General features: G+C 48.9%; 1 protein-coding gene across 2 annotated transcripts in view; it reads right to left on the minus strand.

The window, feature by feature from the left end:
* The window catches only part of LAMB1 (laminin subunit beta 1), a 49,050-nt gene extending 36,807 nt beyond the window's left edge, over positions 1–12,243 (minus strand). Inside the window, exons 1-11 of one of the 2 annotated variants that reach the window (XM_068402331.1) lie at positions 12,049–12,243; positions 11,734–11,903; positions 9,195–9,330; positions 7,119–7,192; positions 4,929–5,117; positions 4,757–4,820; positions 3,065–3,267; positions 1,657–1,777; positions 1,295–1,483; positions 743–922; positions 211–323 (exon numbers count right to left, since the gene is read on the minus strand). In XM_068402331.1, coding sequence (XP_068258432.1) covers positions 211–323; positions 743–922; positions 1,295–1,483; positions 1,657–1,777; positions 3,065–3,267; positions 4,757–4,820; positions 4,929–5,117; positions 7,119–7,192; positions 9,195–9,330; positions 11,734–11,903; positions 12,049–12,085 — 1,476 coding nt within the window. In that variant the 5' untranslated portion in view covers positions 12,086–12,243. Of the gene's footprint in view, positions 1–210; positions 324–742; positions 923–1,294; positions 1,484–1,656; positions 1,778–3,064; positions 3,268–4,756; positions 4,821–4,928; positions 5,118–7,118; positions 7,193–7,239; positions 7,323–9,194; positions 9,331–11,733; positions 11,904–12,048 lie in introns of those variants that run through there. The other variant, XM_068402332.1, reaches the window with a different exon arrangement.
* Between the last annotated feature and the right edge of the window lie 1,391 nt (positions 12,244–13,634).

A 13,634-nucleotide genomic window follows, 5' to 3' on the forward strand; every position in this document is an offset into this window, starting at 1 on the left:
CAAATTAATTTCTGGATGCTCTTGCCTGCCTTGACGTGCCTCCCAACTCCCCGTAACACACTGTGCTTCATGGCTCCTGACACCCCGAGTTGCCCGCTTCAGCCTGATCACCGGGTACCCACTCGCAGGCAGTCAGAGACTGTGTGCTTTTGGCATACCAGCCTTCCTCACACCAGCATCCTCTCATTTATTTTATGGTGAGCTACGTACCAGGCAGTGATCGCACTGCTTTCCTGTCACCAGGCGCTTACAATAGCAGTTTCCTGTCTCCGAATCACAAGGATTCCCCCCAGGATGGGTACCCAGAGGATTACAAGCACAAGCTAGATTGGGAAATACAAATAGGCAGGTCAAAACACAGGACTGGACTTACATTTTAGACAGTATCCAACTTAAATATTTACATTAAAGCTTCCCCTAAATTCCCCAGGAGAGAGATTAATTGCACACTTTGCCTGCCACCCATCCCAGTAAAACTTCCCTGGCTTAGAGACTTATAATTAAAAACAAATGAGGAGGATTCTGCTATTTCCATTGAATGCACTAGAAGGATCAGCTGGGGAACAGAGTTTTAAGGGCGAGTGGACTCCAAGCTACAGCAAATCTACAAGAATGTTTTTCCTGTAGCAAAAACATGAAACAAAGGGAAAAAAAACCCACCCCACAAACCAACTTCTCCCAGCTCTAACAGCTCCTCAAAGAGCTTTTTATCACACACAAAGGAACGTATGTTTTTACTCACACTGACAACCTGCTGGGTCATCGGCACTCAGGCCATAGAAACCTTCTTTGCAGAGGTCACAACGCTCCCCTTCGACATATAATTTACAGCGGCATTGTCCGGCAATGAGGCCAGCGGAGAAATCGGTGTAGCGATCGCAGATGCCACCATTTTGGGAGCCAGCTGGGTCACAGTTGCAAGCTAAGAAGGAAGCATCGCACGTGTTTTATTAACTGCTACAAAAGAAAAGGCCAAGTCTCACACTGAATTATTTAAACTCAGCTGCTGTGTAGAGAGAGTGTATCATTCCTGCAAGCATTAGATAGGACATGAGTTGAACACGTAATGACCAGATAAATTTCCAGCTTCTCGAAGAGAAAACAAAACCCAGCCAGGCTCGTTCAAGACCTCCAAGACAACCACCTTCCCTCAAGGATAAGGATCTTCGCTTGGGAGCATGGCACTGGCCAAAAGAAGACGCAGGGTAAATCCCAAATTATCCAGGGAAAGCCCTGGGGGCCACGGTCGGGATGCCATGGCCTTTCCCAGTCCGAGAAGCAGGGCTGCACTTACGCTCACAGACGTCGGGGTCCCGCAGATCTCTCTCCGGGTGCTGGAAGTAGAAGGGCTTGCACTGCTCGCAGTTGCGTCCTACGGTGTTGTGCTGGCAGTCGTCGCACACTCCGCCACTGGTATTCCCCATCGTCATGTACACAGCCATGTCAAAGTGGCACTGGCTGGAGTGGCCATTGCAGTTGCACTCTGTGGCAAAGACAGAAAGCAGAGTCTGGTCCCAGAGTAGATGCAAGTTTGCAGAAAAGACACACCAAAGACAACCAAGGAACATACAGGACTTTATATATTGTCACCAGTTCCCAAGTAAGAGCATGTAATGCTCACACCAGACTCCAGATCTGCATTTTACTCAAACTCACTTTTGCATGCGTTACTATTGCGGCCTTCAGCGGGTCGCCAGGGTAAATCATGGTAGAAATCCAAACACTGCTCACAGTTTAACCCTTTGGTATTATGTCTACACATGCAGTGTCCGTGGACCTGTCATTAAAAAAAAGAAAAAAAAAAAGAGGGATATATAGTTGATTATAAAAGAGGAAGGGAAAAAAAACCATGCTCCAATTAAAGCAAAATATAGCTAGTACACAATGGATATACTTTTGCAGACTCTATTGCACATAAGAGGACATGAAGGGCCACAGGAGTGTCCTTTACCTGCCAAGGTAAGAATGTCCTCAGACAAATTTGTCCTTTCCTTACTGAAACTAATGCCTGAATAAATGCTTTCAGAATGAACAAGAAGAGCACAGTTCCACTTAAATAATCACAAAAGCCTCTTGGACCTAAAAGTTAGCTGTTTATTAGCTGTTAATTAGCTATTACCATGCATCTAGTTATATTAGCATGTCACCAGCCCAGCTCCTTCCTTCCACCCCCTCCCTTGGTTCTCGAAGCAAAGATAACAGATGGTTTGGATGGGTTTTATCCATCATCCCCAGACTTTGCTTTCAACATGCACAGAACAAGCACTAAGCGGACCAACAGTGATTGTGTAGCAGCTGCTGCCTTAGATGATGGGGACTACAAGCACTGGAGACATAATTTTTAAAGTGAAAGCCAGCCTTCCTGCTGCTCAGATGGAGACACTCATCAAAAGCACAGGGCAATGGAGCATACCCACTTGCACACCCCATGGCCCCTGGGGCAACCTACACAACCTCCCCGCGTGTCTCCACATTTCCATCCAGTTAATAACTCACTCATTAACAGGGGTGCTATTACTGCTTGTCAGGCAAAAATCACTGCAAAAACCAGAACCCAGAAGGGACGTGGCACTCACGCAGCAGCGTACAACGCAGGCAGCAGGATTTTCCTTCAGAGCCCACTGTTAATTAGGGCTACAGCCTCGACTTCTCAGCTGATAATGCCTGATACAAACTCAGGTCATGTTTGATTCACAAAGGTTTCATCCTTTGATGCCTCTATTCACGTCAATTTTAGGGTAACCAAGTCGACCCACACACCCGTCTCTGGCCCCATACCGTTACACTCCCCTTCTGCATTCCTGCCTTTTAATTTCATCAGCTCTTTAACATAATTAGAAAAGGAATGCTAAAACAATTTTCACCTAATCTGAGCTCTCTGTGCTTGATTAATACCCATAACGACAGATATGTTTGCTGAGAAAGAATAGTTTTAATGATTTTCTTGTTTGAAAATTAAGGGCGGGGAGTGGGGCGGCAGAGTGTCATCTTTAAATTTGTGTTTACATCACTTAAAAGAGGCAGAGTCAGAAACAGCTTAATGCAGAAAAGTGTGAATATTTACCATTCCTTCCACTTCTTCGTTTAAGCCATCCACTGGTGCACATTCGCTGGCGTGTCCGTAGCAGAAACAGTTCCCACGAACCACCATGTCGTAGATGGCATAGTAGTACTTCTCTCTGATCTCCATCCTCGAGTCCAAGAGATTATCTCCCAGCGTGTGCAGCTTGATGAATTTGACTCTCAGATTTGTGATCTTTAATAAGTCTGCGGGGGACATAAAAAACCCCTCCGTTTTGGAATTATTTACCAGACATTGTATTGAATGGGAGGAAGCCAGGAGTGACTTCCCAAGCACATTTCCCATGGGCAGATTAGATCAGATTTAATTTCAGCACTTACGTACTATGCATCCCATCACTTCATACACCCAAATTAAAAAAATCACATTATTTTACTACAGGTTGATCACTGTCTAAGTTAGTTTAAGCTTAATTAAAACTACTAGTCTATTTTATTGTAGGCATACACAGGCACAAACACAATATTAAAGGCACATGCAACAGTACCACCAAGTAAATACTGCTTCTTTGGGGTTTTAAAATGTAAGATGGGCAAGGACCTGATATTAAGGAACTGCTGACAATCGGACCAGGAGCTTTAAGAGTTATGAGCCTTTTGGAAAAAATCTTTGCTGGAAACAAGACACGAATATACTCTTTCTTATACGCCCAAGTTTCCTAGCAAATATAATTAGTTGCATTTTGCTGAAGGAAGCAACGCCCCATCACTGACCAAATACAAAGGAGAAGTTCTGAAAGGATATAATCCATGAGAAGACAATATTGCAGTAATTAATTCAGTCTACATGTTCACTTTGATATTATGAATCCTGTGTAATTTCTTATAGCCTTCAAACTAGGCTTGAAAAAGCACTTAAAGCCCATGAAAGCAGAGTCTCTCTCATAGTTTCTCCTTTAAAACTTTGGTTAAAAAACATTCAACCAATATAGCAACTAGCAGACACTTCTACTTCAGGTATTTTCTCCTGCTCCAGTTACCTTTACACTGAAGGACATGAACCGAAACTGAGAATGAATATTAAATTGAAGGTCAAGTTTAAGGCCAAGCACTGCAGTTAATGCCCCACGAGGTTTCTCTTTGAGGCATGTTACAGCACAGACCTCTCTACCTCTGCGTTCCTGGATTGTCATGACCGCACACGAATGCTAGAGTCATTTGTGTTTTACGACTGCATCCATGTGGTCCAGCCACGCAGTGCTACCAAGGCCAACCATTCACAAGCATGACTCAGGTGTTCTGAAAAATAAAATGCAGCCCCCGTGATTTTAGCTAGAAATGCAAAACGATGTAAGTACCTCTGTAGTTTTTTTTCTTTGCTTTCTGAACATGGTACAATTATGGCATCACGTTCCAAGGTTTCCATCAGCAACTGTATGTATTTTGAGGAGGGGGGTCTTTAATGAAAATGATTCCCTGATCAGTTAAGAAAAGGACCAACTACAATGACACATGTAAGAGCAATCACTTGAGTTGACAACTCTGATCGTTATTTCCCAGCACGTCACTGTCTGAGCCAGAAAAAGAAGCCATACCACAAATGTATTCGTACGACTTCAAAACCATTATCAGGGCTAATGCATGACTTCATTTGCAGCTTATTGGTTTTTTGGTTAGTAGGTAAATAAGTACAGAAATGCTTTCAAATGAGCCTGGAAGGTAACCGCATACATACTTTGAATACGTGGACTGTACGGATCTTCAATTCGAAAAGCAGGATCTAAAACACGATATATTACCTGGAGGAAAAATGGTACAACGGAAGATTCAGCTTTAAATATAAGAGAATCTCAATTTGTATGGAAAAAGTCTATACAATAAACATATTGGAAAAAAACCCCTCTGACCTCTCCCTCCGTTGAAGGTTCAATGTCAGAGTATCGGGAATCACAAATGATATCATCCACTTTCTTCATGGGTCCAGCTGAAATCCCAGGAAATGAGCTTTCACAGTCATATGCAAAATACCTGTATACTTGCCACGTTTTTCCAAAATCAGATGATCTTTCTATCAACATTGCAGCAGGACGGAATGTCTGATAGTAAGAAAACCAAGAGATTTTATTTGGTTATTATTTGCATTGAGCACTTTTAAGTGTAAGCAATCCACATGTCTGGATTTTAATCTCTCTTCCTGCACTATTTGGGCATATTTGGAAATTGCCCAAATAGTGCAGGGAGAGAGATTAAAATTGTGCAAATATTTGGAAATTTCCAATATTTGGAAATATTGAAAATATTTTTCTGCTGATATCCCACTTTCTGCTCAGAGGCAGATCTTTGAAATAACACGCATCAAACCACAGACGACCCATCTTTAAAAAGACATCACTCGGTGGCCAAGCGCTTAAACAAGCTTATAATAAATAAGCAAACTTCTAAGTTTTCTGGATTCCAAATCCATTCTCAAAACTGGGGATTAAAGCAGGGCTTTAAGGAGACAGAAGGCTTTTTTCCACTGCTGTGGGAAGCAGCACAGCCTTCTTCCTTGACGTACCTCCTTGCCTAATCTTCTGCAAAGACCTAATGGGTCTCCTCTCCTGCCTTGGGGACCAGGAGGCCACTTTCAGTGCTTCCCCTCCAGCTCTGATGCCCAGAAGTTCTTGCTGAGCAGTTGCCTCTGATGCTCAGAAAAGCCCTGGGATTGCCTACCTCTCTTTGTCTGACCACACTACCTTTCGCAGCGTCTCTGCCGCCCGGTGCCAGCTATCCTCTATGCTGCATTAAGAAAACCTTCTTCTTTAAGGAGACAGAGGTTCAGCTTCATCCACTTTTGCTGCATTTGCCTCCCCTGGTCCCAGTGACCCCACTCCAGCTGGCCTTGTCCAGACCACACCAGGCTGCATTCGCTTCACACAAACCACCGTCCTTCTTACCTACATGTATTCAGCTCCAAACAACTAGCTAATGAGATTTTAAAAAGATCTTTAATCCCCTGACCTAAAAATCTCATGTTTCAATTTATGAGCTGCATTTCAAAAAGCGGATGTTAATTTAACAGCTGGGTTGCACCTACCAAGAAACGCCAACGGTCTCTTCGTTAGTTTTATGTATCCAGAGGAGGCCCTCCACGAGCCAAGCACAAAAGCATTCAGTCACAGCTGGAAAGAAGTTTTCTTTCTGCTTCCTGGCTGAAAATATCACCCAACTTACAAACTGGTATCTCACCCAACAAAAAATGTAGCAACCCAGAGGTAAGGCAGCTCAAGTGTCTACCACACACACAAAGTCAACAAATCATCATTACAGCTATCCTTCCCCCCGCAATCTTCCTCCTGACGGCAGACCGAGCCCAGCAGCACTGGGGCACGATGGCCGCAGCACCTGCATTGGGTCAGGGATCTCTCAGGGGTCCCTCACTGCTGGGGGCCAGCAGAAAGGACCACCTTCTACCTCAGCCACCACTGTAGGGCAGGGTGAGAAACACAAGCCGACACCACAGGAAAGAGGAACCAGCTCTCCTAGAAAGCTGACGGGTGAAAATTAAAGAAAGAGATTAACTTGTCTACATGCAAAGAGCAGGGATTTAGCCCTGCAGGAACTGCAGCCCCTGAAACCTCAGTTGAAGGTTGCTACTAGCGCCTGCCTGCGATTTAGGATGTACGGGACATAATCTACCATTCCAAGACATCTGTTTGTAAAGAAACAAAGACACTTTGTGTACAGATGTTCCTTCTTCCTGAAGACCTTTCCATTTGCCAAAGGAAAACCGATACCATGGCCATTTTCTTTTTTTTTTTTAAGAAAAAAAATCCTTGCTACTATATGATTTAGCTAATGATCTTCTAGAACACAATCACCAGAGAGAGACACCAACACAAAGCCCAGGTTCAGTACGACTCCTTCTGCAGCCTCCTTGGAGTTCAAATCACAACTCAGCCTTCCTGCAGGAGTTAATAATGGTTGACAGCTCTAAAAAATCAGGCAAAACAGCTCAGAAAAAGCCCAAATCCCAAATATCAAACAGATGTGAAGGACTATGAGATCTCTTATTTCCTCATGTTTTGGGGTTTGGGGTAAGGTTGTGGCTTCCTTACCTTGAAGGTCATAATGAGATGAGTGAAATGAAACTCAGCCTCCAGGTTCAGCTGGATAGTCACATTTTCCAAACCTGCAGGGGCAGAGAAAAGAAGCTGTGCAGCAAACAAGGACACCTACCAGCCTCTACAGCTAAATTTTGCCAAAGCTCTTCACTCCGGTGACGCAAGGACTCTTTGCTTCGTCACTTGGCTCTGTTGTCAAAAAGGGACATGAGGTTTAGTGCATTAGTGAGGTACAGGGGAGACACCAAGGACTCGCTGAAGAGATGACGCACATGGGATTCCTGTGCATCACCTGCACCAAACACGTTATACGCAAAGTGTGAGCCTGCACTGCCGTTATTTTAGCCGGCGTAACATGGCTAACACCACTAGATGCAGGGTAAGGATGGGGACTGCTATGGGCTGAATGCTTGCACCAAAGCGCCCAGTGGCTGGTACAACTGAGGATGCTGAACCCAGACCGGCGTAGTGATCCCAGGCTGTCCTCACACACTGCAGCCCATCTGGCAGCAACAGAGCTGCGAGCTTCTGCAGCCCTAACTCCCCAAACCTCACCAATGGCTGGTGGGGACCATTTCCCACCTTTCTTCACTCACTCTGGACTCTCCTGTCTGTCCAGACACAGGAACAGTTCCTTTACAACCTGGTTTTGAAATACTCTAAAAGAACTATCACAGCCATGCTTTGCAACCATGAGGGCCACGAAACCAGTGGCAAGCAAAAGGCTTTCCATACTGTGTTGTATGACTACCTACGGCCAAGGACTCTACACAGAAAGGAAGAAAAACAGTTACAACTGTTATTTTGTCATGTGAAAAGACCTCTCAAAACAGGTGGATACTAATTATACTGTAGTTAGCAATTTAAAAAAAATAATCAAGATTTACAGAGAGGAGAAAGGGTAAGAAATGAAAATAATAAACCAATACAGAGTTTAAACTTTCAACCAGCTGTAACTTTATGTGGAGCGCGCAGCAATGGTCCCTTCTGCTGTATGCCTGAATAGAAAAAAACATGAATTGGACAGAAAGAATCATTTGGTTTTTATTGTTGAAGGACATTTTCATGACCTTATGAGCTAAGAACTTTTCTGTGTGAATGCTGCCAAGCCTGTTGCAAAAAACATTAATTATTTGGAACGCTAGAAGAGAGCCGTGGGAGACAAGCAGCTTGCTAGTCTGATCTAAATGGTTAAAAAGGGTTTAGTGCAGCAGAAATGTTACAAATATTAACATTTTATTTTAATATACAGTAAGGCAGCTACTGCCAATGCATTTGCAAAAGTCCCATCCTGTCCAGCTGGCTTTAAGGCTTCAGGGTAGGACTGCTGTTTGAGAAACCTCAATGCCTTGTTTTGTGTATGAAGGCATGCCAAAAGCATAACCATAAAAGTAAAAAGGGGCAGAGGAAGAGTAAAAAAAAAAGAAAAAAAAAGCCACCAAACTAACACGCAATGTTGTTTTTTAGCTAGCTGGCTTGTTTCTGGTGTTCATTTTACTGTTTGGCATATGGATGCAGGAATTCACGGAGCCCAGGACGGGGAAGGCGGTTTGCAGGGTAAGAGATGCCCCCGGCTTTGCTCTCCCAGGGTAGGAGGGTAGGGAAAAGGAGGTCTGCGGGTGGGACAGGAGCCCCTGGCTCTGCGCCCAAACCTCCTCCTTCCACACCCTCCCTCCAGCCCAGCGGCGCGGGGAAGCCCTGCGGTGCTTCCTTGGCAGCGCTGTCCCGGGATATTTACTCCTGGAAGGCTGCTCTGCTCCCACTGCCCAAACATGAGGGAGATCTGGAGCCAGTGTGGGAAACTTTTCTCTTTAGGAAAGGATTCTTGCAGAGTGGTGGGATGACTCTTTCCAACAGTCCCGGAGCGCTGACGGGGCTTCCTTATGGATTAAGGACCGCTCCAGGGCACACAAAAGCAGCCAGTTTTACTCAGCGCTCCTCGAACAGCAGGATCCTTCACACAGCAGTAATCACCAGGGCAGAGATAACAGCAAACCAGCAGGTACCCTTAAATAAAAGGAGGGAAAGCAGCTCCCAGCCCTGGAAATGGCTCCCAGACAAACCCCGTACCATTTTCCGACTGCCACCAGAGCTTCAGGCGATTTGGAGCAAACGTGGTGACCACGTTTTCAATGCGATGACTGTCAGGATTGAGAGTATCATGGAAGGGATCCTCGGAGTCACATATGAAACATTTTTTGTCCTCCTGAAACAACAAAACAATCAGCATTACTAATTTTATCCGTGGGGCAATAGGTGTTTCCTGCAGATAAGAGTATTTTCCATCTATAACACATTCCACTCATTTTGCCTGCAGGAGTCATCAAAGGTATTTTTTTTGTTGAAATGATAAGTGTATTTACCTTTATGAATTAATGCAAATTGCCAAATGGAAAACATGCCAGGAATTCCATAAACTTTATTTTTAGGAGAAGTATGTTTTCTATTGAAATTGCAGTTTCAGGAAATCTCCTCCAGTGCACATATTCTCCAGCAGAAGTCAGAACCAAAGGCAGCATCCACAGAAAATTGCTGAATTGCTTCTATACAAATGTACACATGCAAAACTGCATCTTCAACAACTTGTGTGAAATAATGTTGGCTTTTGGGAGCTAGCTTGGAAGTGTAAGTTCTTGGCATTAGGGATACCTCCGGTGAGGCTCAAATACACGTCAAGGGTCCATCAGTGATTTAGTGACCGGGTCCTTTCAGCACGGGGTTAACTTCACTCTGAATCCAGCTTGTCATGCTCCTACCTAAGCCTTGCATCTTTGCCTTCGATTGCAATCCCAAGCTATGTACATAAACCCAGTTTGCACACACTACAAGGTGTGCCCATAAAAAAAACATTCAGGTGCAAGTCTGGCATGCGCTGTTTGGGAAAGCTTCTTCACCAAGACAAAAACCCATCATGACTATTACCACGAACAATGCTATTTTTACATTGTGCTGGTGCCTAAAGCAGCTACATTCCAATTTTGCAAGGCAGGATGCAAACCGAACCAAAACGGAGGGCCCCTGCCCAAACCAGCTCAGAGTTTGGCAGACTGGAGGGGGCAGAGGACGGAGAGGAGCTCATCGCGCCGCAGCGAGGGAGCCCCAGCACACCAGCAACTCGTCACTGTCAAAAGCTACACAGGCATCATTCCTCCAGCAGGTTTATGGAGACGAATGCGGTGCTTTATCAGCCAAGAATGTGAGAGCTGGCAGGTCTGTGCTACGTAGGCTTTCCATTTCACTGATTTCAGCTTCACCAGTTCCTCTCAAGCCCAACGCTTTGCCCCCACGAACCCCCAGAGACTCCTCCAGGAGAGAGCACAGCAAGAGCAGGGGTCCTGAAGAAGATGTCCCCCTGCCCGCTCCAGGCTCCTCTCCCCCAGCATCACAGCCCCCCACCTCATGCCATGACTTGCTCCTTCTCCCACCAAACTCAAATCCTGGAAGGCTCAATCCTGCCAGGTGCTCAGCATGGCCAAGCCCTGTGTTATTAAGAGGATATCCAGCACCCACAGCCTGACACAATTTCTTCGATACCACCTTATGGTTCAGTAGTAACCAGGGACATCCCAAATGCTGAACTGGGGCTGTGAGATCAGGAACAAGGGCACACATTAACTCCTGAAGCAACGCTTTTTACTATGGCACGTCAGCATTTTTTAAGACCAAAAAACATAACAAAGTGCTTTTATTGGTTTGTCCTACCAGGGATGCTAATGTGGTTAAAGAAGTCCTGTTACACACAATCCTGACATACGCCAAAAACGCTCCAGCAAAGCTAAACCCCGCGGTAAATCAAGTATTAGCTCTAGCAGATGGAGCAGTACAGTAAAACTCAAGGTGGGGGCGAGATTGGGTAACCTCAGGGCACAAATGGGCCAAGTGCTACATCCCCGCAGGCTGGGCTCCTCTTGCTTCCCCTGCTTGTCCTTCCAAGTGCCAGAATCCGGCCCTATTGTCTCTGCGGTAAATTCGGCCAGAGATTACCCCCTTACTTTCAGTTCAAGAGTCTCACTTATAACTGATATTTTATTCTTCTCCACCATGCCTTCTGTCTCAGAGATTTTTAAGTCTGGGGAGCTGCTTCTGGCTTAAATAGCAACGAGCTTTGTGTTTTCCACCAGATGTGCGGGACAACCCTATTTGCATCCTTTCACTTGGAGACCATACAAATGTAATTACATTACGGGAACAGCGGCCAAAACACTGCCCGAGTCCTACAGACCACTCTCAATCAGGAAGCTGTCTAGACGGCTCCGGCTAAGTCGGAAAATAAAGTATTAATTGAACTTAGTGCGGCACATTCCTCCTTATTAACCTCGCTAAGGAAAGGGGGGTCGGGAGCTGAAAGCAGCCAGGGGTTCCCTGGACCCGGGTTGCTTTGTCGGGGCGCGGGGTCCCGCACAGGGGCACGGCGCTGCCCCCCCGGAGATCACTGCCCGCACGTCCCTCCCTCGGGCAGCGGCTCATCCCACCGCACCAGCCCCGGGGATGCCCGCGGGCGGGCGCCCCCGCTGCCGCCTCACCCCGCTCCGCGATGCCCTGCCGGGGACCGAGCCCCGCGGCCGGGCGGGAGGCCCCGGGGTGCTGCCGCCCCCGTCGAGGCGCTCACCTGGAGGTGGCTGACGATGCAGTAGGGCTCGGGCTGGCGGAGGCCGCAGGTGGAGGAGGCGGAGAGGCGGTCGGCGCGGCCGATGAGCAGGTCGCCGGTGGCGGGGTAGCAGCTCCCCTCGGCGCAGCCGTAGCTGTACTCGGGCTCCTGCGCCGCCGCGGACCCCAGCGCTGCGCGGCCGCGGAGGGAAAGAGGGGTGAGAGGGTTAAGCGGCAGCGCGGTCAGGCTGGGCGCCCCGAGCCGCCCCGGCGGGGGTCGTAGGGGCTCGCCCAGCCCGCCGTGCCCCGACGGCGGTGGGAGCGGGGCGGGAGTTACCGAGGCAGCAGCAGAGGTACAGCGGCAGGCGGCCCATGGCGGGCGGCGGGCACCGGCGGCACGGGACGGGACGGCACGGCGCGGCACGGGACGGGGCACCCCCTCCACGCCGCCGCTGAAAGCTGTGGCTCCGACTGCTCCACGCAGGCGCCGCAGCGTCCCGCGGCTCCCGGGGAGAGGCTCCGCGCCGCCGGGCGCCCCCCGGCCCTCCTCCTCCTCCGCCCCGCCGCCCCCGCGGGGCCGGGCCGGGCCGGGCCGCCCCTCCCGCCCTGGCCCCCCGCCCCCGGCGCTGCCCGGCCCCGCCGCAGCGCCAGGCCCGGGGGAGGGAGTAGAGAAGCGGCCGCCGTCGAGGAAGGGTGGCTCAGCCCCAGAGGCTGGGGCAGAGCGGTCCGGCGGCGGGCCGGGGGGGCGACGCCTGCCCCGCTGCGACCGGGGAACCCTGGGGGGGAGCGGGGGCACTCCAGCCCCCCGCCACCACAGGCTGTGCCCTCCCCCCTGCTCCCCAGCTTCGGGAGCGGGCTGTGGGCAGGGTGCAGCGACCGATGATGGGGGGATCACCGACGGGGCGACCCCGCTCCCTGCCCCTGTCTGTGGAGAGGCAATGCGGGAATAGGGTTTTTGACCCAATCCTGCCTTCGTTCGGGGGTGCTGGTGGGGCTGGGCGCCTGGGAGGGGTGGGTGGGGGATGGAGCGTACCTGTGCGGCAAGGCCCGAAACCCAGCGAAGGGCCGGGGGGTTGGCAGCCGTCGTGCGTGATACCCAACGGCCCCAAATCGCCCGGTGCTGTGGTGTCAACACAGGTGGCTTGGGAGTGCCATTCCTGGGGACAGTGGCCACGCCGCCATGCATGGCTGGGTCTGGCCCTGGCGTGGGCAGAAAGGCCCATCGAGCCCGGGCTGGCCACTGCCAGGCTGTCTCTTGTTACCTGGGAGCACATGGTGCTGCTGCCTTCCCGGGGCACTGGGGCGGCTGTGAGGGGTGAATGGCCGTGCTGGAGATGCCCCTGCGCTCCTGGCCTCCTGCTTCAGTTCCCTGGGCTCTGCGGGGAGGACACGGGGGCTTTGTCAGCTGGTGGCAGACTCCCCTCGGCAGCCAGGGGAGAGGGTTACTGGTAAATAAATGCCGCGGAGCGGGTACAAAGGATGGACGTGTTTGAAGAGCGCAGCCCTGTCTGGGCGCAGGCTGGGACAGATGTCTGGGTTTATATACCACAGTTTTGCTTGCGCATGTGTAAGACGTAAACTCATGTAAATCTTTACCAGGTACCGGTGTCCCTAAAGAACACTTTGCCCTCACTATTTGCAGTGCCAGAGTAGGAACACACCACGGTCTGTCCGTCCCAGCAAACCCTGCCGAGGTAGGTAAATATGTTAGTTCTCATTTTACAGATGGATAAGCAGAAACAGAGAGATACCAAGTGACTTGCCCTAAAGGTTAAACACCGGGTCTGAAACATAATTCAGGATTCCTGATTGAAGAACTCATGGGGCTGTTTCATTAAAAACATCCAGGAAATTAAACCATTTTAAGCTGATAGCGCAGGTATTATAATTCTAAACATAATCTTCAACGTGGTCTTCTAAATT

This window comes from Nyctibius grandis, chromosome 5, assembly GCF_013368605.1.
Source record: "Nyctibius grandis isolate bNycGra1 chromosome 5, bNycGra1.pri, whole genome shotgun sequence".
Classification (NCBI taxonomy): Eukaryota; Metazoa; Chordata; class Aves; order Nyctibiiformes; family Nyctibiidae; genus Nyctibius; species Nyctibius grandis.